Source organism: Eptatretus burgeri, chromosome 1 (assembly GCF_056783735.1).
Source record: "Eptatretus burgeri isolate ZD-2024b chromosome 1, Ebu_testis_v1, whole genome shotgun sequence".
In the NCBI taxonomy this organism is placed as follows: domain Eukaryota; kingdom Metazoa; phylum Chordata; class Myxini; order Myxiniformes; family Myxinidae; genus Eptatretus; species Eptatretus burgeri.
In genome coordinates, this window is record NC_140961.1 from 145,448,326 (window position 1) to 145,464,900 (window position 16,575).

Below are 16,575 nucleotides of genomic sequence, written 5' to 3' on the forward strand. Positions count from 1 at the left end.
CATGACAGCAGCAGAAACATCAGCAATTACGTGCTATACAATATTCATTTTTTGCATGTTTCACTTCATTTTACATCCTCATTGAGACTCACAGATCAACATGCAATATGCTTGTGAAGTAGAGTATGTTAACTTTTGATTAAACCTGGTAGCATAGGGACGAGTAGGTATGCTTAATTTCTTCTAAAATAAATTGTCGATCTATGAATAACACTGATATATCAAATAACACTAACAAGGCATAACAAAGGTATATTTTATAATGGCTGAGTGATTCGGTCGGTGAAATTACTGAATGTTCCTTTGGAGGGAGGTGGAATGCATTGTGTTTCCCTTTAGTATATTAGAGCACAAGCTTGGAGTAAAATACATTTTGAAACAGAAAATTTTCCTCTTCACACTCACAAACTATTATACAAGGTAAGGGAAGTTTTCTGGTCTTTTGATTTCTCTGCAGTTTATGTTCAATTGAATGATCAATAATTTTTTAAATGGTGCGAAGTTCGAAATGTATAATATAAAAGTCTAACTATTTATATGAGTGTTACTATAATGGAATTTTTCATTTCACAATATATCACACTCACCCAATCACTTTAACAGTTTTCATGCCCTTTTTACGCTTTATAATGCCGAATCTCCGGTGAGGCATGATTCTCCATAAAAACCATACAATCCATCACCCCAACTCTTTTTATTCATCAGACGTCCTATCACTTGTTCACTGTAAGAATATATGATTTGATAAAAGTAACACACCTCCACACTAACTTCGAATTGTATGAAGACAAAGCAAAACTTGCAAGTACAAGGATCTGCATTTATTGAAAAACATGCAATTATAAAGATTGCAAATATAACAGCATATGAAAGTAATTCCCATCCTCTCCAACCTAGAATTATAGGAAGAGAAATCAAAACGACATCTGCACGATTTTGGAAATGAAACAAACATCGATGTCAGAAGAAATTTCTACACATGGTAAAGCTTTTATCATAATTTACTACAATTTGTAGTGCAGTGTAAAAAGGCACCACCAATTTTCGTATGTACCTGGCTTCGTAAGGATCAAGTATAATATTTCGACCACATAGTTGTGTTCATCCAGGGCTATGCAACCAATATGTACCAGGAGTTCATTCATCTCAAAAATTAGTGAGATGGGAGGTTGGGAGTCAGCAGCTGTGAATCTTGTCATGGATTGTGAGACATCGGTGAAGAAGTTTCGAAAATGACGTTTGTCTTTCCAAGTGCTAAGTTCATGTGATTCGTCCACTCCCCCTTATTCCGACACCCTTCCTTTTTGAGGGACTTTAATAACTGGCACACTGTGCTTACGTATTCACAGATTCAGACGATTTTGTTGTCGAAAGGTCGGACATAAGCCAATTAAGATAAGTTTGTGGCTTTCCTATTTCTTTAATATTTGTGTTTTTAGCTTCAAAGTACAAGCGTTCTTGGAATGCTCTGAAAATAATAATGAAAAAATACAGAATAAAAAGTTTTTTTTTCATTAAAGAAACCCGAGTCATCTTCGACCCCTTAGTACCTTCGAGCTTTAATTTAGACCAAAAAGACCCTTTCGACCCCCGAGATTCTTAAGACATTAAGACATAACAGTTTTGACCCATTAATCCCGATAACCCCTCAAAACCCTGAAGACACTTATGACCTTCAGCAAGTAAAAGCCATCGCTTGTAAGAAGAGAATGTGAATAAGTTGATTAATAGAGCCTGGTGTTGGTTCAGTGGTTAGGGTGGTGGCTTGGGATCCTTGTGTCCTGAGTTCAAGCCCCGTCGGCTGCTGAATTATAACACCAGGGGGTTGACTCAGCCTGTCATCCTTCCGAGGTCGGTGAAATGAGTTCCACTGTGTGTACTGGTAGAGGGGCACTGCATCAGCGACACAGTCACGCTTCAATAAATTATAGCTACCCCGGCAGCTAAGCTGCCATACGACCACCACCACCACCACCACCACTTGATTAATCTGGAACTGAGAATATGATTTAACTGGAGAATTCATAGAACACCGTACCCCAATGCATTCTTAAGAAAAAGGACATGGGCAAATTCCTTTAATCGCTTGCTTTGCGTTTTCGAGCAAAATCTATATTTCCTACAAGCTGCAAGTTTGTCTGAATCCTGATTAGTGTAGTAAATCGTAGAAAAATCGTGCAAATTATTATACAAGCATCAAATTTGGCATTTCTGCTCTGCAGGGCTTTCTGATCAAATCTGCCCGATTGGTCATTTGAAAATCCAAATTTTGAAAAAATTGAAGAAAAAAAAAACTTCAAAAACATTTGAAGTCACAGCTGGCTTAAATTCTTGGAGCGCAAGTGAACATCCCAGACAGCGAACCAAGGGGAGATGCAGTCATCATTTATGGCCCATTACTTATCAATGCCCTACCTACATGCACTTCAAAGATATTTGAGGACTATGCTAAAGAAGACATCATCCCAAAGGTGGAATCCTATGGTACGAGAGGGTGGACGTAGTGTTTGATGTGTACAAGAAGTCAAGTCTGAAGTCCGAGGCAAGGTCGAAAAGGCGGCAAGGAATCAGAAGAAGAGTGACAGGAACCAGTAAGACCCCAAGTAACTGGAGAAGCTTTCTTCGAGATGACAGCAACAAGACTGAGCTGTTTCACTTCCTTGTGGAAAAGATGTATGAAGCACAGACGACAATCACAGTCATTGTCACAAATGGAGAAGATGCCATTAGCAACACACGGAAGTCACTGGATGCTGTGTCTCCATGTTGTCATGAAGAAGCTGACACTCGAATATTTGTACATGCCAGGGATGCAACGACGGATGTGAACAAGTCCATTATCATTAAGGCTAATGACATGGACGTACTAGTCATAGCAATATCTGTACTGCCATCCTTACAGGAACTAGGTCTTGAGAACATGTGGATTGCCTTTCGCCAAGGAGCCAAGGCCCGATGGATTCCAGTCCATGAGGTAGTTTCTGCAATAGGGCCTGAGAAAGCAAGAGGGATCCCATACTTCCATGCGTTCACTGGATGTGACGTTGTGTCTGCATTCCGCGGTAAAGTGAAGAAAACTGCATGGCAGACTTGGAACGTCTTTGATGATGTTTCTGAAACATTCACCAATCTCAGCCAGCATCCAACATTGATTCGTGATCTTGACTTTTTTGAATTTTTTTCTTTTTTTCAAATTTTTCAAAATTTGCATTTTCAAATGGCCAATCAGGCAGATTTGATTAGAATCCCCTGGAGAACAAATGTGCCAAATTTGATGCTTGTATCATCATTTGCACGATTCCTCTCAAAATTGCTGTTATCTGCCCCACTAGATATTCCCCCATACTGAGAGTTAAACGGCATCCGGCACCACCATATTTGTCTGAATGCAGAATCTCACAAAGTTACTCTGTCCTCAGGACATGAGACAGGATGAACATTTTTCCAAGTACTGCTAAACTCAGAGAGCAGTGGTAAATCGGTACACAATGGCAAACACCCCCTCCCCCCAACCCCGGTAGAATAACCATACCATGTTTTTTTTAATATTTCTTTAATGTTGTTATATGGGATGAATGAAAAATGATGGTGTGATTGCTGGAATTGGAGGCAGTTATGTTTTTCGGGTTGGTTTCCATGAAAACCCGTGAAAATTACTGCATTCACCTAATTAATGTAAAATGACCACAGATTAGATAATTTTCAAGCTGGAGAAGAAACTGGTATCAAATTGATTAGCATGGAAGGGGGTCATTTATTTTGGACATCATATATGCGAATCACTCAATTATTTGATGGAATTTTCATTTACTGTGTAAATAGAGTTATACCTAACAGAACACATCTCACCAGAGAAGCCAAATTGTCTTCACAAGAATAAAGAATGTAAGTACATATGGGAAAAATTACATGCCCAGACTAGGAATCAAACCCAAGTTCTCTGGAAAACCAAACCGTGCTCTGCCTTCTGAGCTATTTGGGTGACCCAGAAGCTGACTGAACTATTGAGAAATAGCTCCAAAAACGATAAATAGCACAATATCTCAAAAATGTATGGATGGATTTCACAGAAAGTCTGTGGTAAAGTTAGAAAAAAATTTGGAAAAGAAACAAATATTGGGTTGATTGATTCATATATGGGGTTGAAAAGGACCAATTGATTCAATTTTGGTGAAGATCCGAATCTGGATCTGCATTCGAGAATTTTTTTTTTAAGTCATTCTTCACCATTGAGAGATCAGGCCAAAAAGTATGTATAGCATGATATCTCAAAAAGTTTGTGGAGAAGTTATGACAAAACTAGGTGGATGAGTCGATTAGGTGACAAGAAAAAGCCAATTTGATTTTGGTGAAGGTCTGGATTCAGATCCGACCTATTAGTGGCATACTAAATGTGAACTATTGAGCCTGGAGGAAGCATGTGCTCTCCTGAGTCATTCCATTTCGCCAAGTTGTCACTCAATGAGTGATGTTTTTTCATTTGTTTGTTTTCTTGTTTGTTTATTTTTTCGGGCGATATCTCAGGTGTCCTTTGATCTATGAAGCTTAAATTTTGGGGAGAAAAGTGAAGATGTGCTTGGGCAAAAAAGTTATTATTTTTATTTTTTAATTAATTAATTAATTGATTAATTATTTAATTTTTGTCAGATTTGTAAATACTTATTTATTGTATGTCTCATCCTGTTAATACCTCAGGCATATTTTTAGTTAGGAAGCTGATATTTGGACATGACAGTGACCAAGTGATTTATTTATTTATTTATTCATTTATTTTGTCTGCATTGTCAAGGTTCGTATGAGAGCTAACACAACGTACTGCAAGGGTGGCATGATACAGGGGTGGCGGGAGAGGGAAGGACAGAACAGCAGGGAACAGAGACATGAGTATATCTGTGGAAGGGAGAGCGATGGGTCGGGGAACAAGGGGTATAAAAAATGGACATTACAGACACTTTCAGGAATGAAAGCAGTGATTGTGAAGGAAGTGGGTTTGGGGTGGATTAACAGGGGTAGAAAAGATCGAGGATTTGGATGGGGGGAGATAAGAGGAGTTGGTGAAAGGCTTCTTTGAAGGCCTGGCGGGAAGGAGATTGAAGAGAGTGCGGGAGTTTATTCCAATGGAGGAAAAAAAGAGAAATAAAAGAGTGAAGGTGAGCAGTGATTCGTGATTTTGGTAATTTAACCAAAGGGGGTTGCTGGCAGACCTTGAGCGCCCTGCGGAAATATGGTGGGGACAAATCGCAGACACAGCAGGGGGGAGGGCGATACCGGAGAGGACACAGTAGAAGACAGAAAGACCACCACCCTGCCTGTGGTGAGAGAGTGAGAGGCCCAAACACTCAGCCTCTTTGCGGGAGATGCCAATGATCCGAAATGCCTTGCTTTCCACAGCATGAAGCCGAGAAAGGTGAGAGGCAGGAGCACCAGCCCAGAAGGGAGAGCAAAACTCCATCAGGCTGCAGACTAAAGCTTTGTACGTGGTTATGAGCTCAGGTTGGCCGAGGAAGGACTTTGCACGATGGAGGATTCCCAGTCGGCAACTGGCTTTGGCGTCCAGGTTGGAAATGTGGCGTTCCCAGCTAAGGTCATGGCAGATAGTGAGACCCAGAAGTTTGCGAGAAAGGACTTCTTCCAGAGGATTGTGAAGAAAGTATATTCGGGTTGGGTTCCAAACGGTCCTTTTGAAGAGACATGTTGAGAGTGTGTGATTTGTCAGGATTGAAAGACATGTTCGACGTGTTGTCCCCGTTTGTGATTTTACCAAGATCTGCAGAGTAGCTTGCTGGTCTGAGGGATGACAGATGGTACAGCAGAAGGTGTAGTCATCAGCAAAGTGATAAAGAGGATTTTCTAGAGAGTTGGAGAGATCATTGGTGAAAACCAGAAAAAGAACAGGGCCCAGAAAAATGCCTTGAGGAACTCCAGCCTGGACAGGAAGAGGGGATGAGAGAACTCCATTTAGGGCGACATGTTTGCTGCGACAGGAGAGGAAATCTGCAAGCCATGAGTGGAGGTGGCCGTGGATGCCATATGAAGAGAGTTTAGTGAGCAGGGCAGGGTGTCAGACTGTGTCAAAAGCAGACAATATCTCGAGGGATCTGGCTCTGATTTCATGTCTGGCACTGAGTACCTCCATCCATTGTTGGGAGAGCAGAAGCAGGATTTCCAGGGTAGTGTGACCTGGTCTCAAACCAAATTTATGATCAGAAATCAATCCATTGGAAAAGCGGAAGGATTGAATGTCTGAAGTGATTATGGATTCCATAACCTTGCTAATGATTGGGAGAAGGCTGATTGGTCTGTAGTTGCAGTGATCTGTTTTTGCACATTTTTTATGTAGGGGGATAATGTTTGCTGATTTCCAAGCAGATGGTAGATGACCTTGAGCAAATGAGAGGGTGAATAGAACAGAGAGAGGTTGAGCAAGAGCAGAGGAGCATGTTTTTAGGACACGTGGGCTGATGTCTTCAGGACCGTTTGCAGAATCTGACGTGAGGTTTGACAGCAAACTCTCCACTTTGTCAGAAGAAAAGGACACATATTCCAGGGATTGTTGGGTGCGACTGGGTAGTTGGGTACAGAAAACGATGGTTTTCGGACACAGGATTTTGATCCAAACACCGAGTTTAGAGATCCAGCCTTTTCACATGCGGTGTCAGCAGTTTGGCCATTTGAGGTAAGGGAGAGGATGGAGGAGTAACATACACCAGAAACAGATTTGATTAGACACCACCAGGATTTGGAGGAGTGAGAGAGGTTTGACAGTTCAGACTTGAGATTATATAGATGTTGTTTTCTGCCTCTCCTGAGGGTAGACACACATTTGTTCCGAACTTTATGGAAGGAACTGAGATAACCCTCAGTTGGGTTCGCTTTCCATGAGTCAAAGGCAAGTTGTTTCAGGACAACTGCCTTGCCACAAGCTTCAGTGAACCATGGGCAAGAGGAAGGGTAGGACAACTGAAGACGAGAGCAAGTTTCTTTGAAAAAATTCCCAGGATGAGTTGATGTTGGAAAAAGTAGCGATTTGAGACCAGTCTATAAGCTTTATGGCTGCATGGAGACCCTGTCAGTCGGCCTGATTAAAATGCCAGTCTTGGCGGTGCTGAGGTGGTTATCTGAGAACAGCCAGTGAGATGTCCACTTTGATAAGCACATGCTCAGAAGAACCAATTGGATCCGAGGAAGAACAGCAGATATGTATTTTCAGGGAAATTTGTTAAATCAGATCCAGAACAGATGGAGTACCGTTGGTAGAGATCTGGGTTGTGAAGTTGACAGATTGTGCCAGTCCCAATGAGTCACAGAAGTCTTTTGCTGAAGTGCCATGGCAGGTGAGAGAGGTACCCACACCCAGCCAACTGGCATGATGACAATTTAAGTCACCACTTATGAGCAAGAGAGAGTTCGGATGAGAAGATAGAAGTTGGTCCATGTTTTGGGATCGTGAGGTGTAAAAGGAGTCGTTCCTGTTTGGAGGACGGCACAGTACACACATATATACATTGGGTGGGAGTGGAGGGGAAGTTGTAGCCAGAGGTATTTCTGGGGGTGTGGGGGAGTGAGTTCAGCGTATGGAGAGTGAAGAATAGAGGCTTTGATGAAGAGAGCAACTCCTCCACCAGGACGAGGCTCAGGTCTGTCACACCGGAGGAGGGAGTTACCAGGGAGAGATACTTGGGAGTCAGAGACGTCTTGAGGGAGGAAAGTTTCTGTTAGGCAGATTATGTGTGGTTTGTCAGTGGCAACCTATATGGAAAGATCTGTAAGTTTTTAGCGAAGGCCCCGGATATTTGAGGTCCACACTGTTAATGAAGATGGTTGGGAGGAGGCTTTGGTTGTCGGGGATGGGAGGGGAAGGGGAGTATAAGACAAGGGAGGAGGGAGGGAGGCAAGAAGAGTTGTTGAAAGAGTGTGGGGGGTGCAGAAGAGCTAGGGGAGGGGGCCAGATGAGGAGGTGAAAAGGCTCTGTGGTGCTGTGGGAGAGGGGTGGTGGCAAGAGAGGGGGCAGAAAGCAGTTGAGGATTTGAGGAGGTGGGGTGATGAGATGGAGGTGAGAGGGCAGGGGGAGGAGGCAGATTTGGGGATGTGAGGGGGGGGCAACTCTGAGAAGTGAGAGTGAGCGGGTTGAATGTTTGGAGAAGGGTGAGTGTGGAGAGTTGAGGGAGAAAGGTGAGAAGGGAGTTTTTGAGAAAGGTGAGAGGGAGGCTTCGCGTGAGAAGAGTGTGATGGTTGCTTTGAGAGGGAGGTGTGAGAGGGGTGAGTTGGCACTGAAGTTGGAAAAAAAAGGAATGGTTGATGGAAAGCGAACATTCATTGCAAACTGGGTTTTTAAATTTCTTGTTCAGAGATGCGATTAAAGACATTTCTTGATGGATGCAATGAAGGCGATTTAAGAGAATGGAGAGAAGAAATGCTGCCACAGTTGGATTTTGAGGAAAGCTATGGAGGAAATTGAGAGCAGTCTGTTTGAATAGAAAAAGAGTGGTTCATTATGATGCAGTAATGAGAACCATATGGGTAAAAGAGGAAGATGAAGCATTAGAAGAGATCGTTTTATTATTATTATTATTATTATTATTATTATTATTATTATTATATTATTATTATTATTATTGTTTTTTTTTTGAGAGAGAGAGAGAGTTTTCATTATATTAGAAGAAGGAAAGGTTGAAGAAAAGAAATAGTGAGGTGAATGGTGAATTTGGATAGGTAAATGGAGAGGGTGGAAACAGATCACGTGGTTACGGGTGAAGCACGTAGTTATGGGAGGTGTTCAGTCAAAAGTGAATTCATTTCTTGATTTATCCTTAATCAGGATTGCGTACGATTTGGCAAAGGAAAGGTTGAAGTAAAATTGTGGAGGTGTTTGGTGAATTTGGATCGGTAAATGCAGAGTGAAGCATATGGATCGATGAAAAGTATTAGGAAGTGGGTAGAGAGATATGTGATTGCAGGAAGTGTATCGTTAGGAAGGATACAAGGAATGTTATTAATTTATACTGGATTTTTGAAGATTAGGCAAGATTCAGGAATGGAAGGTTGTAGGAAGATATTGTGAAGGTGATGGTGTGAGTGGGACAGCTCAAGTAGAAGAGCGTTTCGAAGGGAGGGAATTGATGAGGGGTGTTGGGAAAGTGGGGAAATAGGAAATGAAGGTAGTAGGGAGAGAATACAAATATAAACGATCATACACCTTGAGAGGAAGGACGGGTAGGCCTCAAGGAACATGGTAAGACAAAGTCGACAAAAAACTCACTAAATATCATGAATTTTGAAACAGAACTGAACTCGGAACACACATGAAGCATTCGGTGAGGAAATAAACAGTTAAAATGGGACAAAATAACGACCGGAAACTTAACTTTGAGAAGGTCGACAGAGAACCCAGTAAGACACTGCTGTCACTCCAAACTCAAAACCGGAAGCGAATCAATCAGTCAGATTTCAGTATGTTGTCAAGCATTACAGCATTGGCATAAATTCTGTCTAACCGAGCTAGATTGTGCATCTGAGACACACATCTCGATAAAATAAATTGACGTTGTCTGGGGTGTTGGATATGCCAAATATCTATGAGTACCATTGTCTTTATAATTTTCTCCAAAGGTATGGTAGATTTTGGATGTGGCTCCACACTGTTTCTGTGTTTAACAGGGTCAAGGGTACAGTTGAAGTCGCGACTCATTATAAAACAACAATTCAAGTTAATTGTACTTTGAAAACCCTCTAGTTTAAAAAAGAAGTTATGCCTTTCAGGATTCTCATTGGGTGTTTAAATGTTTCCAAAAAAACAAAGATTTGTTTGTTGGCAGTGAAATGAAGACAAGGCAGATGTCCGGGAATTATGTCATTATCAAGGACTTGTGAGAGCATTAATGACGGAGAGACAAAGGAAGAAATCGCAGCAGTGAACGAGTTGATATCAGTGAAGAACCACTGACCCTTCACTAGCCTTCTCCATTGGGCTTGGGCGTTCTGATCTCTATGCGTTTCTTGCAATAACAAGACATCCAGGTACAAACGCCATATCAGGTCTTTTACCTGATCTTAGCATTCTAAACAAGCACCACCGTTAATGTTTAGACTGCCAAAACTAACATTCATGTACTCAGAAAGGGAAAGAAGATTGATAAATAAATAAGAAAAACATGCCATAAAGACCTCATTTAAGCTCCTGCCGAGCTTTCTGGATAATTTTTTTTGAACCTGTGCTTCTGAGCCTCAGTAAAAATTGGGGTGTCAGGGTTACACACAATTTTTTTCAATTTAATAATCAACACTGGAAGATCAGGGAAATGATATTTCAGTTTAATGTTCCTCTTACAATAAGAATCCCTCAAGAAGTACAGAAGCTCATCAACTGAAGGTCTGCTTTCAGCCTTGAGAATATGAGAGGACTCATCTTGACCTTCACTATTAGATTCCTCACATGGGGAATCAATTGGTGTTTCGGCTTTAATGTGAGGCATCACAGGATTGGTCAGTATCAATGAAAGAATCTTGTTCAGGAGCCTGATTTGCCAGAGTTACATTTGGGGATTCTTCAGATTGCAAGAGAGGGCAATCCAAGTCTGTCCATGACCTGACCATGGTCCTCAGGTCATATATGTCAGGGTTTTGTTTCTGTATTATAAAAGCAATCTTTTTCTCCTCCTTGGTTCTTTCAATTGCCTCAGCTTCCTCCTGTAGTGCTGCAATGTCGTCAGTAGTTGGCACATACACATCAATCCACTCCAACTTTACTTAGCTTGGGAAAGGGAGTGTTAACAAAACAAACGAAGGAAAGATAAGTGAAAGAAAAATCCCAAAAGAAAACAGGTTTAAAGTGACAAGCATTTGAATTATGAAAGGACCAACAAGGCACCACCAAGAAACCAACTATACTCTTAAGGACACAGCCATGTGCTCTCTCTCTCTCTTCTCTACATGGAAGGGAAAATACCGGGAAAACTTCACAAGCAGGGACACGAACAGAAAGGAGCGAAATGGGGAATGTGGAAACAACAACGAGCACAACAGAGCACAGGTATTCACGGCACGAACCAAGGAGCCACCATGACAAGAATACGCAATGTGCCAATGTCCAGGAGAGAGAGAGAGAGAGAGAGAGAGAGAGAGAGAGAGAGAGAGAGAGAGAGAGAGCGAGAGAGAGCGAGAGAGAGCGAGAGAGAGCGAGAGAGAGAGAGAGAGAGAGAGAGAGAGAGAGAGAGAGAGAGAGAGAGAGTGAGAGTGAGAGTGAGAGTGAGAGAGAGAGAGAGAGAGAGAGAGAGAGAGAGAGAGAGAGAGAGAGAGAGAGAGAGAGAGAGAGAGAGAGAGAGAGAGAGAGAGAGAGGTGGGTGGAGTGTGCTGCATTGTAATCGGAGAGGGTTGAGCAAGGATGGGACAAAGAGAGAGAACAAAACACACACACACACACACATACACACACACACACGGCTGATATCAGCAATTTTTCAAGAATAGGCAGGTTGGAGTCAGTGTACTTACCGACGACAGTACTTGTAGTAGACAACCTAACAAATCTTGAGTAGCTTTCACTGTAGAAAACAAGTAGAAGTAGAAAACAGAAAACAGTAGAAAAAGAAAATAGTACAAAACAAATTTGGCTCGTAAATTTGGAAAACATGTGAATACGGCAAATGGCTCCGAAATCGGGTGTTATTGAACGCTCAGAATGGCGGAGCATGAACCATCCACTCAGGATGATGGGGCATGAACCACCCGCTCAGAATGATGGAGCACGAACCACCCGCTCTGGATAACAGAACACGAAACACTTTCTCAGGCTGACGGAACATGAAACACTCGCTCAGGGTGACGGAGCATGAGACACTCCCTCAGGGTGATGGAGCATGAGACACAGCCTCAGGGTGATGGAACATTAAACACTCGCTCAGGGTGATAGAGCATGGACACTCCCTCAGGGTGATGGAACATTAAACACTTGCTCAGGGTGATGGAGCATGAGACACTCTCTTAGGGTGATGGAACACGAACATTTGCTCAGGGTGCTGGAACATGAACACTCGCTCAGGGTGAGGGAACATGAAACACTCACTCAGGATGATGGAACACGAAAGACTTGCACAGGATGACGGAACACAAAACACTTGCTCGGGTGATGCGGCATGAAACACTCGCTCAGGGTGATGAGCATGAGCCACTCACTCTGAAACGACGTGGCAGGCAAAAGCGTCCACAGTGAGTGAACAATTCACTCAGAAGGTTGTAGCGCGGTACCCCTATCCACTGTAAGGCATTCAGCAAGTGGCTTAAGCACTCAAATAAAATGCTTGAAAAGGAGTGGTTGGCCAGGCTGTCGCTGCATATCATTTAGGATCCCTTTAACTTTAAAGCCAGTCTTCACCGCACACAGCAGTTAAGGAAACAAACTGAATTCGTTCAAATAATTACTTTATCCAGAGTTGCAGCTTAATGCAGAACAACACTGGAGAAATTGCAAAGTTCACTTGCCCGTGAAATAAACATTGCAGATAATGTGCTGTCTTTCCTGCTTGTCTGTGTGTTGAGATCCAGGTGAACTCTGTACTGATTGAAATTAAGTTCGTGCACACACCGATCTTAGATAGATAAGAGTTTAATACACATCAAAATACATATGCGCATATGGAGAGACGGGCCAGGCACCATTGTCAGTCCAGCCCAGCTCTGAATAGCTCAGCTTCAGCTCTTGTTTGTATGCAGTTTTACTCTGACCTCTGCATGACTGCTTGCGTGCAAATGTGAAGCAAGATTTATCTTGTTGTTCATCCATTTGCTTTCTCAAGCTCCTGTGGTAATTATGAAAGTAAAGGTCACCCCATTTCCCAGTTTATCTTCTCTCAGTGATCACCACTTGCATGTTGTTTACCACTTGGGGCTGGGAGGCCCGGCTGGGTGACATTCCACAAGCAACCCTTTTGGCTGACAAAGCAATCCCTTTGACAGTGCAGAGATAAACAACATGATTTATCCATTCCCTCTTCCCAAAGTGCAAAAATGTTAACAAAAACACTGATGACTTGTTTGGGACACATACAGTGTCTCCACATTCCTTCATCTTGTTACTTTGGAACATTATGTTAAAGAAACAAAAGAGTTGCACAATAACATTAAGAGATGGAGCATCCGTGGACTGGCAGGACAGCAGACAGCAGTCTCCTTCCAGGTGGCCCACTCTTGTGGTCAACTCCAAGTGGCCCATGATGGTCAGAGGCTCCGCCTGCATCTCTTAGCCCGAAAAGAGGCTACTGCCCACTGCCCTGCCGGCCCACTGACACCCCAATCCCTTTGCAGAAAATGGATAGTATTTCAGCAATTATGAATTAAGCATAGATTATGAGGAAGTGAAGTTACTTTCCAAAGCTGCTCACACAAGGTTGCTCATACCTCTATATCTATAATGTTCTTTATGAACAACAAGGAAGAATATATTTTGGCTAACTACAGTGTTCTTTCTGAACAACAAGCAAATTCTTTCAAAAGAGTTTTTGTCAATCCCAAAGGCACTAGTGTCTGTACTTTCATATTTTCCAAAAGGTAATACCACCGTCACGGTGTCTCGACTAAATTTAAAACTAGGTTCTTCATTTTCTGGGTTTTCTGGGTCTTCAGATATGGTTGATCCAGGAAAACTTCATGCACCACCATTGTCGTCACTGTAGTAAATTTTCTCACACACTCACACACACATACCGATCATTACTTTTATGCATGCCATGATGACAATAGCACTAATATCATAAGGCCAACGATCAATATGTGGAGTATCCATGTTCCCCATCCACCAAACACCCCCATTAACCAAGATCTGAACCCTTCTTCCTTTAAATAGTCATGGTACTCTGCAGCTACCTTCCTTACTTATTCCGCTAGGTCACATAAATTTACCATTTAATGATGCCTGGGGTTCCAGAAGATTATTTATTTGTATCCTTATATCTATCCTTGTCCCAGTTATCCCTTCATGTAACAATATTCCTTGTTTCAGGCTTACAGTGCCTATGTCTCCTTCATTCCGTGTCACACGAGGTGCATAATTATATGTAAGGGTCCGATAAGTGTTTTCCCATACACGCCTTCCTCATGCAATTGGTCCAAATGTTTACCTTCAGCCCTGCTATCCTGTCACAACCCCATTCCTTGTTTCCCCTCCTGTCGACCGACCAAACATTCTGCTTTCTATAACATTCCCAAAATGCCCACGCTATCTGTTATTGTCCATATTATCATGATTATGCACATGCTAATCAAAAGCACTGCCACATCTGTCATGAAACTCCAGTAACATTCTTTCAACTTGCAGATTTCCTTTCTTTCTCTTTTCGACTACCTGTATCCTCTTGCAATGAGATGTGTGAGTCCATGATTGGCTTACCTTCTCATTTGGCAGCTACGTCTGTAACCAGTAATACCTGGAAGGGTCTGATCCAACTTGTCTTCAGGACGTTCCTCCGTTCGAACACCTTGTCCACCCAGTCGCCAGGCTGGATGCCGTGGTGTTTCTCTGAAGTTTTGTGTAGCTTGTCTGACCTGCTGTCAAACTCTTTCACAATCTTTATTAGAGCAGCACAAAAGTAAATCTTCATGTATCTTCTTCTTCTTCTTTCGGCTGCTTCCGTAAGGGGTTGCCACAGTGGATCAACCGTCTCCATTTCGCTCTATCCTCCACATCTTCCATTGACACTCCAACCACCCGCATGTCCGCCTTCACCGCATTCATGAACCTCTTCTTTGGCCTTCCTCTTCTCCTCCTGCCTGGCGGCTCCATCTTCAGCAGCCTTCTCCCGATATACTCCACTTCCCTCCTGTGCACATGTCCAAACCATCTCAATCTCGCCTCTCTCACTTTGTCTCCAAACCGCCCTACCTGCGCAGTCCCTCTAATATGCTCATTCCTTATTCTGTCCATCCTCGTCATTCCCACTGAGAAGTAAATCTTCATGCATATAGGTCCATACATTCTACAGACATTTTACCAGTAATTATAAGCTCGTGTTGGATTCGCACTTAGAGTGGTGACTTGGGATCCTAGAGTCCTAAGCTCAAATCCCATCGACCACCGAACGAACCCCAGAGAGCCAACTCAGCCTGTCACTCCTTCAAGACTGGCAAAAATGAACACCAGTACACTAGTAATAGGGGCACCGCATCAGCGGCACAGTCACGCCCCAACCAATGATGCAACCAACAGCCAAAAGGCAACACACACCACCAACATTTGATAATACACATAGCTTCTATTAAAATTTTCCGATTTTCGAAATTTTTTATTTTCTAAATTTTAGCTTTTCTGCCACCGCTGCAAATCTTTGAGCATACCATGTTCTCAGCACAAATCCTTGAGCGTACCATGTTTTCAGCACCTCCTTCTACATCTTCCCCCTTTTGCTTGTGTGGCTCATTTTTGTGAGCCAAACGAGCAAACACCTTTTGGGCAACCACTTCATCCCCACTTGAGACTCAAAGTTTTGTTTCTGTATTATAAAAGCAATCTTTTTCTCCCACTTGACTCTTTCAATTGCCTTAGCTGCCTCCTGTAGTGCTGCAATGTCGTCAGTAGTCGGCGCCCTTTCTTCATTTTCTCTTGATTAGAAATTTGCTATTTCTTGTGGTTTTGCTGCAAAATCAGCGAAAGTATTTCCCTTTTGAGACCATATCTCTTGCTTCATATGTGTTCAACATTTCACTATGGCTCATTGTTTCTAACAGTTGCACTTTCAATTTACCATTTTTGACTGGCATACCTTGCGATGTTACATGCCCATTTATTTCCAAATTGTCCCACAATTGTGTGCTACCCTGTACACATAACAGGAATCCTTACATATTGTTATGCTTCTATCCTTAGCTAGATTGCATGCTGCAATTAGTACATGTACCACTTTCCAAGATATCACTTTCAGAGCACACTTTTACCGGACATCTTTTACTCTGTCAAATTCTTTGCTCAAACAGTGATTCAACCAATATTGCATAATCAGGTACCATCCATCCATCCATTTGGACCACACTCTGCAAAGCATTTGGTGCTGCCCAAGTAGTCTCCCTGGCTATTGGACAGAATCCTGGACAGGTCACTCCTCTGACTCAGATCAGGTACCTATGGTCTACACTGTCCAGCATCCCCCAAAAACCTTATTTTCCTCTTTGTTATAACACCTCTCAACATTCAGAATAGCCCACAAGCCATCACCTCACAATCTTCTCAAGGTTCCACTCAACACATGTCCCCGGCATGCTACCTGGGCTCTACACAGCTGTAATTTGGTCTCTGGTACTCCATTGCCTTTGACAGCCAGTGCCCCCAAAGGGGTTAAGATGTTTCTCCTGCAATCATCCCCTGATGTCAACCAAATCAGCAAATTATCCATATACTGTACTAATAATGCCTATGGCAAGCACTGAAATTGCACCTCTGTCCAAACATCTGACACCCATCTTTTAAATAACTTTACCATAATATCAGCTCAAAAATATAACCAAAGCTCGTTAATCTTTCAATGAACAAATTATGGCACTGCATGAAAATTACAACTGCACTTTCCAAACTTTCACTGATGCAAATTGGTC

At 42.4% G+C, this 16,575-nt stretch overlaps 1 protein-coding gene across 11 annotated transcripts in view; it reads right to left on the minus strand.

Annotated features, from left to right (window-relative positions):
- Positions 1-15,136, minus strand: part of LOC147035689 (uncharacterized) — a 159,121-nt gene extending 143,985 nt beyond the window's left edge. For 2 of the 11 annotated variants that reach the window (XR_015049435.1, XR_015049430.1), the window contains exons 1-2: positions 12,172-15,131; positions 11,491-11,540 (exon numbers count right to left, since the gene is read on the minus strand). Coding sequence is in view for 3 of the 11 variants with exons in the window: in XM_085846764.1 (XP_085702890.1) it covers positions 12,172-12,336 (165 nt within the window). In the remaining 8 variants the exon portion in view is untranslated. Of the gene's footprint in view, positions 1-806; positions 10,751-11,490; positions 11,541-12,171 lie in introns of those variants that run through there. The other 9 variants (XM_085846764.1, XM_085846774.1, XR_015049428.1 and 6 more) reach the window with 8 other exon arrangements.
- Positions 15,137-16,575: the final 1,439 nt, after the last annotated feature.